The 14,684-nt window shown below is 38.2% G+C and overlaps 1 protein-coding gene and 1 long non-coding RNA gene across 5 annotated transcripts; one reads left to right on the top strand and one right to left on the bottom strand.

The window, feature by feature from the left end:
• The first annotated feature begins 1,038 nt into the window (after window positions 1-1,038).
• On the top strand, window positions 1,039-2,490 carry LOC133708977 (uncharacterized). Its single transcript, XM_062134571.1, has 5 exons — window positions 1,039-1,515; window positions 1,632-1,847; window positions 1,925-2,017; window positions 2,095-2,202; window positions 2,389-2,490. The coding sequence occupies exons 1-5, from the start codon at window positions 1,039-1,041 to the stop codon at window positions 2,488-2,490; spliced, it is 996 nt and encodes a 331-aa protein (XP_061990555.1).
• Window positions 2,491-5,548: 3,058 nt separating this feature from the next.
• LOC133710342 (uncharacterized) lies at window positions 5,549-7,640 on the bottom strand. 4 transcript variants are annotated; one of them, XR_009846611.1, is made up of 7 exons: window positions 7,311-7,640; window positions 6,892-6,952; window positions 6,472-6,545; window positions 6,273-6,346; window positions 6,110-6,197; window positions 5,858-5,926; window positions 5,549-5,706 (listed from the first exon to the last, which is right to left on the bottom strand). It is a non-coding gene; the product is annotated as an uncharacterized LOC133710342 (long non-coding RNA). The 4 variants fall into 4 exon arrangements; XR_009846610.1 differs by having other exon boundaries at window positions 5,858-5,923; XR_009846609.1 differs by having other exon boundaries at window positions 5,549-5,926.
• Between the last annotated feature and the right edge of the window lie 7,044 nt (window positions 7,641-14,684).

Genomic DNA, 14,684 nt, shown 5'->3' with positions numbered 1-14,684 from the left:
TTGAAGTTGACACATATTGTCGACCAAGTGCGAGAGACACAATGCTTAAGTTGGATAAAGTAGATTATTATGGGGTTGTAAAAGAAATTATTTTGCTAGACTATTGCAAATTCAAAGTTCCAATGTTTGACTGCGATTGGGCTAACATAGTAAATGGTGTCAAGGTTGAAGAAGGATTTACACTAGTTAATCTTAGAATAGGCCAGCATCAGTTTCAAAGGGATCCTTTTATCTTTGCATCACAAGCAAATCAAGCGTTTTACTCAAGAGAAAGTGATGTATCGAATTTGTCTGTAGTCCTAAGAGCACCACCAAGAGGCTTGCATGATAATGAGAATCTTGATGAAACTGATTACATGCCATCTATACCATTAGATTTGTCAGAACTTTCCCTAAATTTTGTTGATGGAGATTTGGGAAGAAATCATTGTGATGTGATGAGTGAGGCATCGATAATGCATGTTTGTATAGCATAAACATCTATAGATGACCTATTTATATGAGATGATTCTTTGTAATTTATTTATATCTAACTATATCACTTTGTTTGTTAACAGACTAACAGCGAAGGTAGTGACGGTGAATCCACAGAAATCTGATATTCAAAATCTTCCAAGTTAGTACCATGTACTGGAGAAGTAAGTCCAATCTTAAGAAACTGAAATTGATATTGAGATTTTTAAATGTTTCTTTTGAACTCCTTTGATTGTTATCAAGTTTCTGTCTTGAAATCTCAAAGAGTGTATTTGAATCAATGGAAGAGTAATAATGGGTTTCTTTGCTTGAACTTGGTTTGGTGAATCAGGAATCTTGTGGGTTGTGCTTTTAGGTAATTATGCTTTTAGGTTTTACTATGCTAGCTGCATTTGGTGATTATACTTTTTTGGGTCTGATAGTAGAAAAGTAATTATGGTCTGGGAATGGTGCTCTTTGGTTTCTGTTGTATACTTGTTTAGTAAGACTCTATGTTATCAAGTTTTGTTTTTCTAGTGTTAGCTAAATCACCTTCCATTATGTTATGCTTTTCCGGTTTCCATTATGAATACCAAACCTGGCCTTTTATACCAAAATGCATCCTCACTTCATTTTGTGTATGTCCAGACTTCAAAAAAAGGTGGCAAGAAAGGAAAAAAACAAAAAAAGAGTATAAAGGGAGCTGTTATTGCTATTAACAGGGAAGAAAGGAAGCCAGGAATAAGAATTTCGGATGGAGTTTCTAATAATTCACATAGGGAATCACATACTCCGACACTTAATAGTCCAATTAGGTGTGAAAATGAGACAACCTCAGATTATTCGAAGAGACCTCCAAGGGGAAAAGCAAAAGGGGATAAAGATTTTAAGAACAAAGGTCGGGTTGAAGTTCAGTTCAATGTCAGAGGTCAACCTTATGGAGAATATGCAGCAGGGTTCTCCTCCTTCCTTGGAGTCACAGCAAGAGAGTTCGTACCTTTGACAACTGAGTGGAAAAACCTCACTAATCTGTACAAAAGACAAATTTGGGAACATATCACGGTAAACTACTTTCTTATAATTTGGACTTGTTTATCCTAATTGATCTTTCTCTTCGCTAGTCCTTTTAGTAATGGTGCATTGGGAACTCTAATATATTGTTCAATTGTACTTTGTAGCAAAAATATATTGTTCCAGAAATTTGCAAAAAGAATGTGTTCCGTAAAATGATGAAGCTGTGGCGAGATTACAGATCATTGACAATGAAAGAAGTGATGCAGCAAGCTGAATCGGTAGGCTTACCACGTGCTGCTGCCCTCCTCAAACCTGATAATATAGATTCAATGGAAGTGTGGCTGGATTTTGTAAAATCCAGAACGACAGAAGCATTTAGGGTAAGTTAATTTTCTGCAAAACACGTTATATTTGCTTTATGTGAAAACATTAATATTATCACCTTGGTTTTTGATAGGAAAAGTGTGAAAGATTCAAGTTGATGCGACAAGGCAGAACCTTATTGCATAGAACAAGTAGAAAGAGTTTTGCATGTCTTGAAGAAGAGCTGGTACCAAACAATTTAATCATTACACTTGATGTCTTAATATTACAAGAAAGCTGATATATGTACTTGTCTTTCTCTAGAAGCAACAAAGTGAGACACCGGATGCAATATCAAGGTCCGATATTTGGCTTTGTGCCTATGAAGTGAAGAAAAAAGCAGTTGAAGAAGTTGAGGATCCGAAAATAGTGGTAACAACTAAATCTTGTATAATTTCTTGTTCATGTCATTCATCTTATAATGCAGGTTTCAAATTTCTATGCTTTACTTTCATACTAAACTTCGGTTAGAATTGAACATTATTTTCAGTTTAGTCAACTCATACTTATAATAACTTTCATCAATAGCATTGATGGATTCAATTATGTATTTTCCAGAAACTAGTACGAAAGTACAAGGAAGAAGAAGAAGTAACACAACCATGTTCAATAAAAGCTGATGCTATTGCAAAGGCACTTAGTCCTGAACTGCGAGGATGAGTTAGAGGGCTTGGGTTTGGTGCACTCCCTTCAAAAGTGGATGGTTAGACACACGTTGCTAATAAGGTCACTATGCTAGAGAACGCTCTTGCTGCTCAAACACAACAGGTGGACCGATTGACAGAGTTAGTGCAAGGTCTCGTTGCTCGGCTAGACAAAGGAGAGAACGTCAATGTAAGTCTTCAACATTAAGTTAATGTTTTCAGTTTTCAGTTTTGTTCACGCTATTTATCTCATTTAATTGGTCAAATAATTATTCTTTTGTTTGCTATTATTTAAGTAAAACACAAGTGTGCAACATTCTGCTAATTGGGTTGCGTAGAGAAAACGAAAAGAGAATCTGAACTGTTCTAGTGATATAGCACAAAGCAAGCAGAAAGATGCAAGTGTTATAAGTTCTAACAGAGAGAGGGGCAGTAGGGAGCAAATCAAAGAAAATACCTACGGAAAGGAGCCACATTTGGGAAATGGTAGACCAAAAAAGAGCCAAAAGACAGATGCAGCGGAAAAAGTGTACTTGCTAAGTTGGTTTGCTAAAGAATAAGAAGTCGTTGCTACTGGTGGCATTTTGTCAAAAGATCCAGAAGCTTTGGTGCATCATGTGCCTCTAGGCCATGATTGTAGGAAAATTTCAGTGCACGAAGTTTTTCATGATATAGCTTTGTATCGATCGACAAGTGAGTTCAATAAGCTTGATGCATCTAGAGGAAGTGTAATCGCATGGCCTGTCAAATATATCAAGGTGAATTCGGCTGTCAATTGAGGTACATTAATACTCTCTAGTAATAATCCCTACTGTGCTCAATCTTCATTTTTTTTGGCTTTGTGTTCTATTTTCTTGCTGGGAAATGAAAAGAAAATATGAGGAGTTGATTGGCAATAAGAACATGGGTTTATTTTTGATTGAAAATTGTTGTTTATTTCTGCCTGAAAATATAGTATGAGATGTTGTTATTCTCTGTTTGAATGAATTTGATAGCCTTTAGTAAAGGTCGAACTTAATGACCCAAAAAGACTGGTGCCTTGGAATTTCCAGTAGTTTAGCATCACTAGCATGGCTTTAGATGGTCTAACAAAATAGCTAGTGTAGTAGATTAGGTTCAAGGGTTCATTTGCCATACTAGAAGGCGCATTTTGATGTTCCAGGGATTATGAAATGGTGTGTTATCCCTATAAGACAGATTTGGTTGGATTGCAGTTTTCATTGTTGGCTAATAAGTAATTGTGATGGATTCTTGACTGGTAATGTTAGGATGCTCTCTATATAAGTTTAATTACATATGTTTGCAGCTAGGCATAAAGATTGATGAAATTGACCAAGCTATTCACCAAATGCTCTCTATTTTGTTTGATTGTTTTTTATTTTTGGTTGAATTGCCTTGTCAAGTTTCTTTTGCTACTTAAATTATTTGGCTATTATATGGCTTTGATAGCATTGAGTGTTACTTGGCAGCTTGCTTATCAATGGTACTCATGTATGTTTCTTGACATTCTCCAATGATTAGGCCTGTTTTTTGTTTGGTTCTTTTGCCCGTGTGTGTAGGTTGCTTCTGTAGAAAATGATCCAGGTGGTGGAAGTGATGTTGAAACATCAGGGCCTGTACATCCTCAAACCTTGAGGCTGTGAGCAGAACATTACAGAGCAAGGATGATCTAGCTAGCATGTTTTATGTTTGAATATTAGTTTAATTATACTACAATTTTGTAGTATGAAGTTGTTTAATCGACATAATTTACTACATGAATGCTCGCGTTTATTATCCTTGAATGAAAGAGTTTAATTAAAATATTGTCTATTAGAAGTGTGAATGAGGACATCTTTTACAACACACAAAATGGTTTTTTACAACACGCAAAAAAGTCTTTTTACGACACGCAAAAAAGTCTTTTTACGACACGCAAAAAAGTCTTTTTACGACATGCAAATGGTCTTTCACGACACGCAAAAGAGTTTTTTACGACTCGCAAAAGAGTCTTTTACGACAGACAAAATGGTCTTTTATGACACGCAAAATGAGTCTTTTACGACGTGCAAAATAATTTTTTACAGCACACAATCAAAGTTGTAAGACATCTTTTACGGCACACAAAAGAGTGTTTTACGACGTGCAAAAAATGTTTTTTACGACACACATTTTGTGTGCCACAAGAGAAATTTATTTTTTACGACATGGTCTTTTACGACACGCTTCTTTGTGCCGTGGAGTTGTCTTTTATGACACACATTGTGTGTCGTAAAAAACCAGTTTTGCTATAGTGGGTGCAACTCATGAAGCACGATGGTTATGATTACAAACTTTGGGGATGGTCTTTGATAACGTGGGATGAATTTTGTTCTTAGATCCTCATCATTTCCATGTGCGATTGTGCGATGTCGGCATTTGGTGGTTCTGCGACGTTGGGTTGGGCCAATCCTGTTGGGCTTTAGGTTAGGGCTCTTCTTATTTAAGCTTCATAAGGCTGCTGTTGTTTTAGATTTTTTTTTTCCCAATAATTTCATATTTTTTAGGGAGTTATGCACTTTTGTGCACCATAAGTGTTTTGTTCTAGGCTTATTAGTTTTAGTGAGCGTCAATAAGCGTCGGAGTGGACCTATCTCTATGTACTATATCTTTTTATTCTGTCTGTAGATGGCAGCGGAATGGTACGTGATGACAATTCTAACTTGAGATGAATGAAATTGAGATGATCTTTATTCAAGATAATAAAAATATGGGAATAGAGAGAATAAACGAGAAATAATTATAAAGAATGAAAATCCAATGAGTTTGCTAATTACATTAAGTCGTAACTAATAAGGGTGGGTTCGGTTTACTCAGGTTCGATTTTGAGCAAAAACTGAGGACCGAACAGAACTAGAACTTCAGTTCGGTTTTACATTTTTGAGAGTCAAAAACTGAAACCGAATCGAACCGGTCGGTTCGGTTTAGTTCGGTCCAATTTCATTTTTTTTTTAATAAAATTATTTAATTCTACTTTTTTTTTACCAGACCTGTTTGATAGTTAGTTCTTTTTCTGTGTAGCTAGGCTTTTATGCCCCTTTGCTCACCAAAAAAAAGTAATCAAGGCCATTGGAGCCTTTTTGATATGGAAAAAATCAAGGCCGTTGGAGCCATTTCGATATGGGGGAAAAAAAAAACTCAAATACATTATCTAGAAATATATTATGAAACAACTGCAGATGGAATATCAGTTTTGATAATTGGTTCTTGTTGCCTGCAAAGTGAGATAAAAAAATGCTTCAGCCCAAATACATTAGACAAAAAAGAAGTTGAGACCTGACATACTATAAGAGCTATAAGAGATTGGTACAAAATCGCTTCTTGAAAACCCAGAACACAAATAATAAAAAGGAGGAAAACATTACCTTAGAAACTTTATGATTTTTATCACAACACTTCCAGGGTTGAGGTTCCAGCACAAAAATGCCACCCTGCTGAGAAGGAAAATAATTACTCTATAACTTTTTTTCTAAGGTCAACATCTGACTAGGCAATGCATAATTCTAGAAATCAAGATTACATTGCCTGAAATTTGCATTGTTATTTTATAGCAGATAAAAAGAACAAAAGCAAAAAGAATAAAGAAAAAAGATGCATGTTAAATAATAGAAATTTACCATACGAAGTAGTCTTCATATCTTTGAAAATAGTGTAAGTAAGCCATCATCACCCCAATTCAGATGAATCCATTTTGTGATGCTCAAACTGAAAGTCAGACGAAACACAATAAGGCTAAGAAACATTGAACTAGAAAATTAGAGTTTGTAATTGAATGCTTACCTATGACAATATGTTGCTGATGCATCTGGAAACTTCTGCTTTGAGTGGGGATGCTGCCCTCTAGAGTCTGCAACCTATGACAAATTGTCAGATCAAATTGTCAGATTTGGTGTCTATAAAAAAGAAACCAAGGTGAAAGGCTGAAGTGAGGTTCGAAAGAAGAAAGCTTGTTTCTGTTTTCATTGAAGTCCCCAATTACCCTGATTATTGTAGATAAATAAAAACAGATGGACTTGTGTTTGCATGAAGCCATTTACTCAATTTCGAATGCACCTGTTGTAAGGAAAAAGTTCTATGAATCAACTAACATAGCAGAATAAGTTACAGTAAATGTACATATCTGAGATACGCTGAAGTATTAGAAATTCAACTATCATAAAAGCTATTAGAAACACGTTAGAGCCCACCCTAAATACAAACACATACAATTCAATCGAAACACAAAGAACAATGTAACTTAGGAGTCGTTCTTGACCCCATCTGCTATAAATACAGTGTTTAAAGTTAAGTGTATGATGATTTAGTGGGTTTAATCCATATTAGATCCCAGTTTGACCAGTGTACCAGTTTAAGATTAATAACCCTGCGACAAACGAGAATTTTGTGATAGATAACTTACTCTTCAAGTACTCATCAAATTTATCAGCTTCAAAAGCTTCATTGTTGAAATATTTAATAATCTGGGAAAAGCAAATAACATTAGCTTATGAAATTGCAGAGAACTACTTGGAAAGAAAAGAATAAGGAGAAAAAGACTTCAAGTTATACATAAAGTGAATAGAAAGTCCATCCGCTTACCTCATAATTAATAAGTGAATCAATTATCCAGAGAACTACTAGCATCATTATCAGCCTTATTCATCGCCTTCCTAAACTTAGCCTCTCCACTGAAAAGAAAATGAAAGCATTTGAGTTTTATCCTCAACGAATCAATTTTTATCCATCCCCTTATGGATGGGTAAGACAAGGATATTATTATCATATTCAACTAAACAAACCCCTCAGACAGACCTCAGTAACTCAGAGATCCATCATTACCTAAGCCCAAAGACGGCGACTGGCTTCCCACCAACGAGGAGGGTCTTCTCATCCTTGGCCTTGAGCTCATGGTGCTTCTAGAAGAGGCAGATTCAAGACAGGGAGTTCGATACTTCGCCCAAGAAGAATCGGATCGAAATTGAAAGTGGATTTATGATTGAGGAAGAAAGGAACTGAAGTCTAATTGATGATTGGGGAAGAGGGGAACGTTTGAGATCCAGAACGTTTGAGGCACTGGAGAGAAGAATCAAAAGATTGAAACAAAAAAACGAAACTGAAAAAGTGAAGAACTCGAGGGCGTGAGGCTCTGGCATGACCGTTTGAGAGCTATTTGTATCACGATGCCCAGGGTTTCTGACTTAAAACACCAAAAACGACATCATTTAGTCAAATTCGGTTCGGTTAGGTCCGGACTGGTTTTTGATCCCTAATGGGGTTGTGACCACTTACCCAATTTTTGGCCAAAAATTGCCCACTTACTCCACCAAGAGTTTTTTAACCCCATTTACCCAATCTAACAGTGTTTGACAGTATTGCCCTCATTTTAATTAACAAATTACACTCATATCTCTCTCTCCTCCCCCTCATCGATTTCTCTCTCTCTCTTTCTCTCTCTTTCTCTAACCTCGTCTCAGGCTCTCTTTCTCTCTCTCTCTCTCTGAGCCACGACGCCCACCACTCCACCGTCGATGTCGGCCTCCACCGCCGCCGCTCTGTCCCACCGTCGGACCACCAGAGGATGACGCCATCTAACTCCACGATCCCAACCCCTCTGGGCTTCGCCGGTTTTGTTCGTCAGATGTCCGAAAAGCTCTCCACGCCGGAATCGGGTCTGGGCTTCGCCGGTTTTGTTCGTCAGATGTCCAGGAAGCTCTGAAGCTCCACGCCAGAATCGGGTCTGGGCTTCCCTTGCAGGTCTCGGACGACGTCAAAACTGTGGTCTATTGGGGGGTAATAGACAGATTATTGTCCCCCACTAATTTCTTAACTGTGGTTAATTAATCACTGAAATTAGAGTTTTGATAAGTCTTATGTTGTTTTGAGTTTATTAAAGTACAATAATCTGTCAATAATAGTTAAGTGAAGGGTTCTGACTTAAAACGAAGACATTATTTGGGGGCAGTAATGTGTCTACTGCCCCCCACTAAACCATTAAAACTTGCACCAGTTAAGTGAAGGGTTCTGACTTCGTATGAAGACATTATTTGGGGGCAGTAATGTGTCTACTGCCCCCCACTAAACCATTACAACTTGCACCAGTTTCAAGGATTCACAGTGTATTGCACTTTATCACAAACAAATCAACAAAGAGATGATTACTGTCTCCTAAGAAAGACATTATTGGGTGGCACTAATGTGTCTACTGCCCCCCAATAGACCATCAAACATTACACCGCTTCCTATGTTTCACAGATTATAGAAGTTATTCACACTCAAAACAACAGATAACGTCTAAAAACCCACATTATGAGGGTCAATATTCTGTCTACTGCCCCCCACTAGACTGACACAAACCACACAATTTTTTTCATTGATCGACTACTGCAATTTAACACTACATTTACTTTGGAATAGCAGTTTTCAGTCCGTCAATAAATAAAGCAGTCATCATTGGCCCCCAATACAAAGTCTACTGGGGGGCACTAATGTTACAATTTTTATGGTTATGACTGCCCAATAGCAGATAGCAGTTTTCAGTCCGTCGTCGATTCCTTCAGAAGGTCAACCCCGGCCTTGCCGAGCTTCTCAGCGACGAGGACCGTCGGCTTGGCGTCGAGCCTGACAGCGGAGAGCACGATGACGAGTTTCGGCGCGGCGATGGAGAGAGCAGGCGTCGTGGGCGACCTGCTGGAGGGATGGAGGAAGAGAGAGAGAAATCCGACGTCGTCTGGAGAGAGAGAGAGAGAGAGAGAGAGAGAGAGAGAGAGAGAGAGAGGTGAGGGGGGAGAGGGCAAAAAAGTCCCAAAAATAAATAAAAAGAAGAAAAAAAGAATTAATTGGGTAAAGGGGAAATAATCCCTTAGAGTGTTTTGGGTAAACGGGGTTAAAAAACAGTTAATGGAGCAAGTGGGCAAATTTTAAGCTAAAATTGGGTAAATGAGCATTTTCCCAAATCAAAAATTGAACCGAACCGGTTTGGTTCAGTTTGATTTTTTTTTCCGGCTTTTGGCTCGTTTTTTTTTCATTTTCGGTTTCGTGAATCCACCCCTAGTAACTAAATTATACTACATACTAAAGCGCGTACACAATTTCATTGTTCATTTCAATTGTCCTATAGTGCTTGGCTTTTAGTGGGGTGCGAATTTATGGTTTTGACCCGGCTTCTGTGTCTGCCTATTTTTCCTCCGCCACTGGAGGGACGATTATGCCCCTCAATGTCCCCCTATTTAACCTTTTAGGGGCCTCCAGCTCATTTCTCACCTCTTTTTTCCCAACCTTGCCCTTACGATCCTACTCTCTCTCTCATTCTCTCCGCCTTTGCATGTTAGTTGATCGATCTCAGATAGGTCTTGTTCTAATTAAACTGCAACATGGCCTGCTGTATGATAATTAAATTGTACGTAGCCATCATTAAACTTATACACCTGATTATGTTGTGTTGAAACTAGTAAGGGGAAATTCTAATGCATTGAATTTGTGTGAAACATCTACCCCTAACTTTATCCACTTTAACCCCGGCCACATCTAGTACTGCAGTAGTAATAGACGAGAGCTTATCTCTCTAAGACAGAGAGAAAAAACAGATCTGAAACCCAGTTTCCTCCCTCTCCTCTCTTGCCCAAATATTGATCCTCCCGGATCTAGATCGAAGGCTTGAGAGTTAGGGGCGGCTCTTTTGTTCGGGCTCTGTCCCTGCTTCCCCATTTATTTCGATTTCCTTTGTTTTAGTTTATTGTTTTTCGCTTAGTTCATCTCTTCAGTTCAATTTTTTTAACCATGAGGCCAAGATCCTTGCTGCTCTCCATCCATAGTCATCTCTATACCCCCCTCACCTTTGTCTTTCTTTCCCTTTTTACCTGATTTCATGGCGATATCGTCATTCTTGGAGAATGGCTGCAAATCTTCTCATATTCCTTCTCATTTAGCAGTTCCCCCCTTTTGGGACAATGAAGAATACTTGGCTGCTATCTTGCTCCAAATCTCGCTCCTTCGTGGAGTACTCGGATAGGAACCTGGACGACGAGAACTCAATTTGAGTTTTAGATGTTGGCTATTGCCTCTCACTGTTGTTTTCGACGAGGTTAGGCGTCGGTTAGTTCTAGCGTCGGATTGGTGGTCATGGGCTGGGGTCGGTTTTAGATGTGTTGGGCCTCTGTTTGTTACTCTATGTTTCCTAGTTGGGGCTGTGACCACTTACCCATTTTCAGCTTAAAAATTGCCCACTTACTCCACTAAGAGTTTTTAAACCCCATTTACCCAATCTAACATCCATTGACAGTTTTGCCCATATTTTAATTAATAAATTACATCTCAACTCTCAGACTCTCTCTCTCTTCGATCTATTTTCTCTCTCCTCCCCCCTCACCGATTTCTCTCTCTCTCTCTCAACTCGTCTCAGACTCTCTCTTTCTCTCTCTCTCCATGTCTGCAGATCAAAAATTTCCAGTTCAGGTTTGAATTTGGGTTCGGTTTGTCGGGCCTCCACTATCAAGCCACCGCGCCCACTACTCCACTGTCGATGTCGGGCCTCCACCGCCGCCGCTCTGTCCCCACCAGAGGATGACGCCATCCAACTCCACGATCCCAACCCCTCTGGGCTTCGCCGATTTTGTTCGTCAGATGTCCGGGAAGCTCTCCAGGCCGGAATCGAGTCTGGGCTTCGCCGGTTTTGTTCCTCAGATGTCCGGGAAGCTCCGAAGCTCCACGCCGGAATCGGGTTTAGGCTTCACTGGCAGGGCTCGGACGACGTCATTCTGTTTTTTTTTTTGGTAAATTTGGCAGAAGGCTTATAAGGAAAGAAGAAAGAAGAATGAAAAAAAAATTTTATTGAGTAGTTATACATGTCTATTGCAGAGCAATAATAAGTGTTTGGACCCAAAATGAGCATTTTGGCCTGACAAGGCACGTCTTGGAGAAATTGAGCCAATATCAGTGGCTCAAGCTATATATTGTCGACAAGTTCGAAATATATATTTAGAGGTTAAATAAAGCCTACTATGGAAGCATGGAAGCATGCAAAGTCAACTTTAGCACATTTTCCTACTTCGGCTAGGAGAAACCGAGTTAAACAAGGAAGGAGGGGCGGCAGACTAACCAAACGAAATCGAAATGAGCTAAAACTTTCTAGATTAAATCTAGAAAGCCCAAGGATCATTTCTTATGAAGAGTGCCAGAGCTAGTTTTGAGTGGAAGGCCTTCAAACAATCAGTCCAATTTTCTGCAGAAGCAAAACTGGAAAACTGGACCTATAAGAGGTCCAGCAGCGTTTCCGGCCCAACCACTGTATCAAAAGCTTTGAAATTTGACCAGGATGATCTACACTCATAGTGGAACATTTTTTTATGAAGAAGTCACGGTCAAAATCTGAATTCTTGATGGAGATATAATTGAAGTAATAAAGGAGCCGAAAGTGCTTCCTTATCTCCAAAATTCATCATTCCTTATCTCCAATTATGCCTCCTTATCTCCGAAATTCATCGTTCTTTATCTCCAATTATGCTTCCTTATCTCCAAAATTCATCATTTCTTATCTCCAATTAATGCTCCACTATCATTTGTTTAATGCTAAACACTTTGGCATGGTAGCCTATAAATAGAGGTTACAATGAAACACTTCAACAGACAATTCATCAATCAATCTCTTTGATCATCCAAGCCTCTCTAGAGCAACCCCTCTCTAAGAGCAACTCCTCTCTTTCTCTTACCGGTGATCACACTCCAGTCCTAGTCTTCTCAAGAGCTGACTGTCAGTGCCACCAAACCCTCTGTCAACGTGCTTCGGTCCTAGTCTCCTCAGGAGCCGACTGTAGTACCGGACCACAACGGTTACGGAACTAGCTAAGCAAGGGTAACTCCCTCGCAAACCAGCTAAGCTAAAGTCACGCTTTGGCAAGTTCTCTCTACTTCCCGGTGATTTCGCTCTGCTCAACCTACCACGTTGAGTATCGACTTGGTGATATAAGACAAAGTCCTCACCACGAGGCACAAAGAATATTCCCACGACGAGGTTGGTGCTCTCCTCGTCCACAATCGTTTGATAGAAGTCAGGTCAAGGGACACCCCCGACGACCGCACCCGACGGTGCTGGCACGCTCGCGCAGAAAAGAGACTGTTGACCAGCTACAGCAAAATTGGAGCCAAACAATAAGATTATTGGAGGCAATAATATGATTATTGGGAGGAAATAATATGAGTATTGGGGGGCAATAATATGTATATAAATTGATCAATTGTGCCTGTAGTGTATTCATTTTGGTTTTGGGAGTTTATGCAATTCACTGGAGGGCAATAATATGATTATTGGAGGCAATAATATGATTATTAGGAGGCAATAATATGCGTATTGGGGGACAATAATATGATTACTAGGGGGCAATAATATGATTACTGGGGGGGGGCAATAATATGGTTACTGGGTATTATTAGGGGGCAATAAATTCAGACGTCGGAATCCGGTTACCAGTCCGGTAGTCGGATTTTGTATTCCGGTGACTGGTCGCCGGAGTCCGCCACCGAAGTCAAACAAGGTCTCCAATGACTTATTTCTCTAAGTGACAAAAAAGGAGAGGGCAAAATTGTCCCAAAAATAAATAAAAATGAATTAAAAAATACTTAATTGGGTATTAGGAAAATAATCTCTTAGGGGGGTGTATTGTATATGGAATTAGTGGAACTTTTAAAGAAATCTATGGAATTTAAAAGTTTGGGTGTATTCAATATAGACTTTTAACAGTCCATGAAAGTCTTGAGGTATTCAATTAGGATTTTTAAAGACTTCATGAATTCCACCAAAATCTAGGGGTATTCAATTAGGACTTTTAAAAATGAATAAAAGTACAGAGGTATTCAAAATATCATTCATACTTATGGAATTAGAAAATCATGGATAATCATGGACTTTGTAGTGTTAACTATACATAACAAACTCTAATAATTTTCCAGCCTCCAGACCAAAGATTTCAAAAAGTCTATCAAAATTTCCTCTTCAAAAAAAAAAAAAAAGGTCTATCAAAGTTCTTCTCTCTACGCACGAAGAAGTTTGTCCTTCATCATCTCTCTTTCTTAATTTTTTTGTCTTTTCTCTAATCTTTTATGATATCAACCTTTTTTGATACCCAACATGTTCATTGTAGTTGTTGAATATGATTTTTGTTTTTTTTTTTTTTTTTCAATTGTGATACTTCGAACCCTAATAGCAATAAAAATGATTTATGAAACCCTAAAACTCAAATATTGTGGTCTAACCCTAAGACCTTGAACCGTACTAAATTTTATCTTATTAATTAATTATTCTCATTAATTTGAATTTATATTATGGTTCAAAAAAAGGTTGAACAATTGAATTTCAATTAATTGATTATAGATCAAGACATTGACCAATATTGCTATAATATATGTTAATCGGCGAAAACAAAATTGATGAGAATAATTAACCATAAACATCAAGTGATCTATATTGTATATGGGTCCGGATCAAGGGGCGTCATATTTTACACAATTTTTTACACATCTTGTGAGCCATTAGATTTTAAAATGTTCAATGGTCTGGATTTGTTGTTTGAATTATGTCAACACAACACCAAGTGATGTGGATAATGACGTGGCATTACATATTCCAATCTAAAATTATAATTGAATTTAAACTTTTCTTTACTAAAAGAAAAAAATTAAATATTGTTCGTATTAGAACTGTACACAATCAAAAGAACAAAAGAATAACAAGAATAGCAGAACAAACGCCAAGAGAAAAAAAAAAGATTAAGGAAGACCAGAAGAACAAAAGTCAAACAGTGGAGAAGATCGTCTTCTCCAACTCTACACTTTGATCTGTATCCTCCCAACTAGCTTTCCATTCATATAAAGTAGCCCACCCAGTTCTAATGTGTGTTCTTCCATCGTCATAAGGTGTAAAAAATTGAAAACAACCAGAGTATGAGGGACTTACAGGAGAGAAATTTCTCGATGAGTAAGTTGAGTAAAATCCACTTCATGGTGTTCTGTGGCTCAAGAGGTGTAGTACGTACAGCTAGCATTGTGGAAATATGCCTGGGATGGCTGATCATGGTATATATATCATGCACATATCTCAAAACTCCCATGTGTATGCTAAGCGACACCGTTTCTAATTAGAAGTGATATCGATCACGATTCTTCATACATAATAGTTTGGATATGCAATTGCTTTGATTATTCGATGGAATTCTTCTTTCCAGC

This window comes from Rosa rugosa, chromosome 5, assembly GCF_958449725.1.
Source record: "Rosa rugosa chromosome 5, drRosRugo1.1, whole genome shotgun sequence".
Classification (NCBI taxonomy): domain Eukaryota; kingdom Viridiplantae; phylum Streptophyta; class Magnoliopsida; order Rosales; family Rosaceae; genus Rosa; species Rosa rugosa.
The sequence above is the reverse complement of the archived record's forward strand: the minus strand, read 5'-3'. Positions and strand labels throughout refer to the sequence as shown.